This window comes from Salvelinus namaycush, chromosome 40 (assembly GCF_016432855.1).
Source record: "Salvelinus namaycush isolate Seneca chromosome 40, SaNama_1.0, whole genome shotgun sequence".
Taxonomy (NCBI): Eukaryota; Metazoa; Chordata; class Actinopteri; order Salmoniformes; family Salmonidae; genus Salvelinus; species Salvelinus namaycush.
Genome location: NC_052346.1, coordinates 14,054,618 through 14,056,553, shown reverse-complemented (window position 1 = coordinate 14,056,553; position 1,936 = coordinate 14,054,618). Strand labels below are relative to the sequence as shown.

Here is a 1,936-nt window from a genome sequence, read left to right as displayed (position 1 = left end):
ATTAAGGCAAGCGTAATAACTATTTTGGTTTGTGTGTGTGTTGCATGTGTGATTTGTAGAAAATGCATATGTGTCCGTTTCAAGAGCTGTTTAATAGTTTGTGTTGCTAATGGTGTGCTTCTTTTTGGGTGACAGAAACGCCTTATAAATATTTTATAAAACATGTTCTCAAACGCCTTTGTCTGTCTTTGCCGCGCGAGTTGTGACATCAAAGCAACAGTCTTATTCAGAGTCCTTGAGGCTAATTCAATTAATATGTTCAACGCAAGGCCAGGGCGGACTGACCAAATTTCAATCAATAATCAACGTCCATGGACGTTATGCGTAAGCCGGTGCTCTCTTGGATAAAGACCAAATAATCCTGATGGTCCATAATGGTGCCTGTTTGAATTTGATCAACCAGGGAAAGCAGTGGTCACTGATGAGAAACACACAAGAAGAGGTTGATCACAACAACTACATATCAAAATCAGAGAAGTATATATCTAGCGCCCATTCACCCTCCAAATTGGCTACAGTCACAGGCTAACAGTGGACTCTGTCCAGGCAGGTGAACTCTCTCCTTTGACAGTGCTTGCTGTTCTCCCTCGTGGTGGTTGAGTCTCCTGTAGACCAAACAGTTGGGCAGCAGCTGACCGGTACTTCCTAGACATGGTGTTATAGAGGACAGGGTTGATGGCAGCCGAGAGATAGAAGAGGACAGTGGAAACAAGGGAACAGTACTGGGTGAAGAGAGACCAGAGAGGAGAGGAGCCCTCGGAGGAATGGGACATAAGGTAACGATGCAAGTGGAAAGGCAGCCAGCACAGGACGAAGGCAAAGACCACTACAGCTGGAGAGAGAGAGAGAGAGGGGAGACAGATAATACATGTTTGTAACATTGGATTTCTCCTTTTATGCTAATAATAATAGAGAGAATGGGAGAGTGGGAAGGGGGAATTGAGGGAGGAGGGGAGGCACATAAAATGTATTCCAACCATTAAACATGAAATGCAAATATCAGTAATCAGTTTTTCATTGAGAGAAATAGCAGAGAGGGGTGTGAGGGGGAAACTATAGTTATGGCTAATTAAATGACTTTGGTAAAGCTTTACACGACTGGCTGTTATCATGGCTATTAGGTTACTGTGCTGACTGTATAAAGTATACACAGCCTAACGTTATATCTACATTATTTGCATTATCCTTGTCTTGTTACAATGTTTGATTGATTTAATTCGTATCGGAAGCAATATTTTTCCTTTTTTAAATGTCTCCAATTCTGTGCCTTTTAAAAAAATATTATAAACATCCATATCTCAATTATGCCGTGCTTAAAACATAGTTTTGAATATGAGCAACATGTATTGCACCCTACCTAACATCTTGACGGTCTGTCTGTTGCTCTTGTCCCTGTGTGCTACGTTGGCTCCAATATTGTTCTCTCTCCGTCTCTTCCACAACCTTCGTCCAATCAAACTGTACACCACAGTCAAACAAAACACCGGCAGGAAGAAAAACACAGAGCTAACCAACGCCATGGCGGCTAGAAGCCCAGACTCAACCGCGTACTGGGTGGGTTTACACTCGCTAGTGTCTATCTCTGTCTGTCCTTCCGCCCCACCAGCAGTCACAGAGTTTCCCGCCGCTGGGCGAGTCTCGTGCTCCACTCCCACCAGAACGAAGACAGGTCCCGCGCTCATCAGCGACACGAGCCAGAGAAAGAGGATGAGCGCACGGACACGTCGCTTGGTGACCAGGCGTTTGGCGCGAAGTGGGAAGCAGATGGCCAGGTACCGCTCCACGGACAGAGCGGTTATATTCAAAATTGTTGAATAAGTGCAGCACTCACTAACGAACTGAAACAGCTTACAGAATGTATCTCCAAATATCCATGGCCTGTACTTCCATAACCGATACACATCAGGGGGCATACAGAGGAATATCAACAAGTCTG

The 1,936-nt window shown here is 44.6% G+C and overlaps 1 protein-coding gene across 1 annotated transcript in view; it reads right to left on the bottom strand.

Moving 5' to 3' along the window:
• Positions 1 to 518: 518 nt before the first annotated feature.
• LOC120033700 (growth hormone secretagogue receptor type 1-like) overlaps positions 519 to 1,936 on the bottom strand; it is a 1,689-nt gene continuing 271 nt past the window's right edge. Inside the window, exons 1-2 of the mRNA XM_038980132.1 lie at positions 1,358 to 1,936; positions 519 to 832 (exon numbers count right to left, since the gene is read on the bottom strand). The exon at positions 1,358 to 1,936 is cut by the window's right edge and continues 271 nt beyond it. Coding sequence (XP_038836060.1) covers positions 519 to 832; positions 1,358 to 1,936 — 893 coding nt within the window. The remainder of the gene's footprint in view (positions 833 to 1,357) is intronic.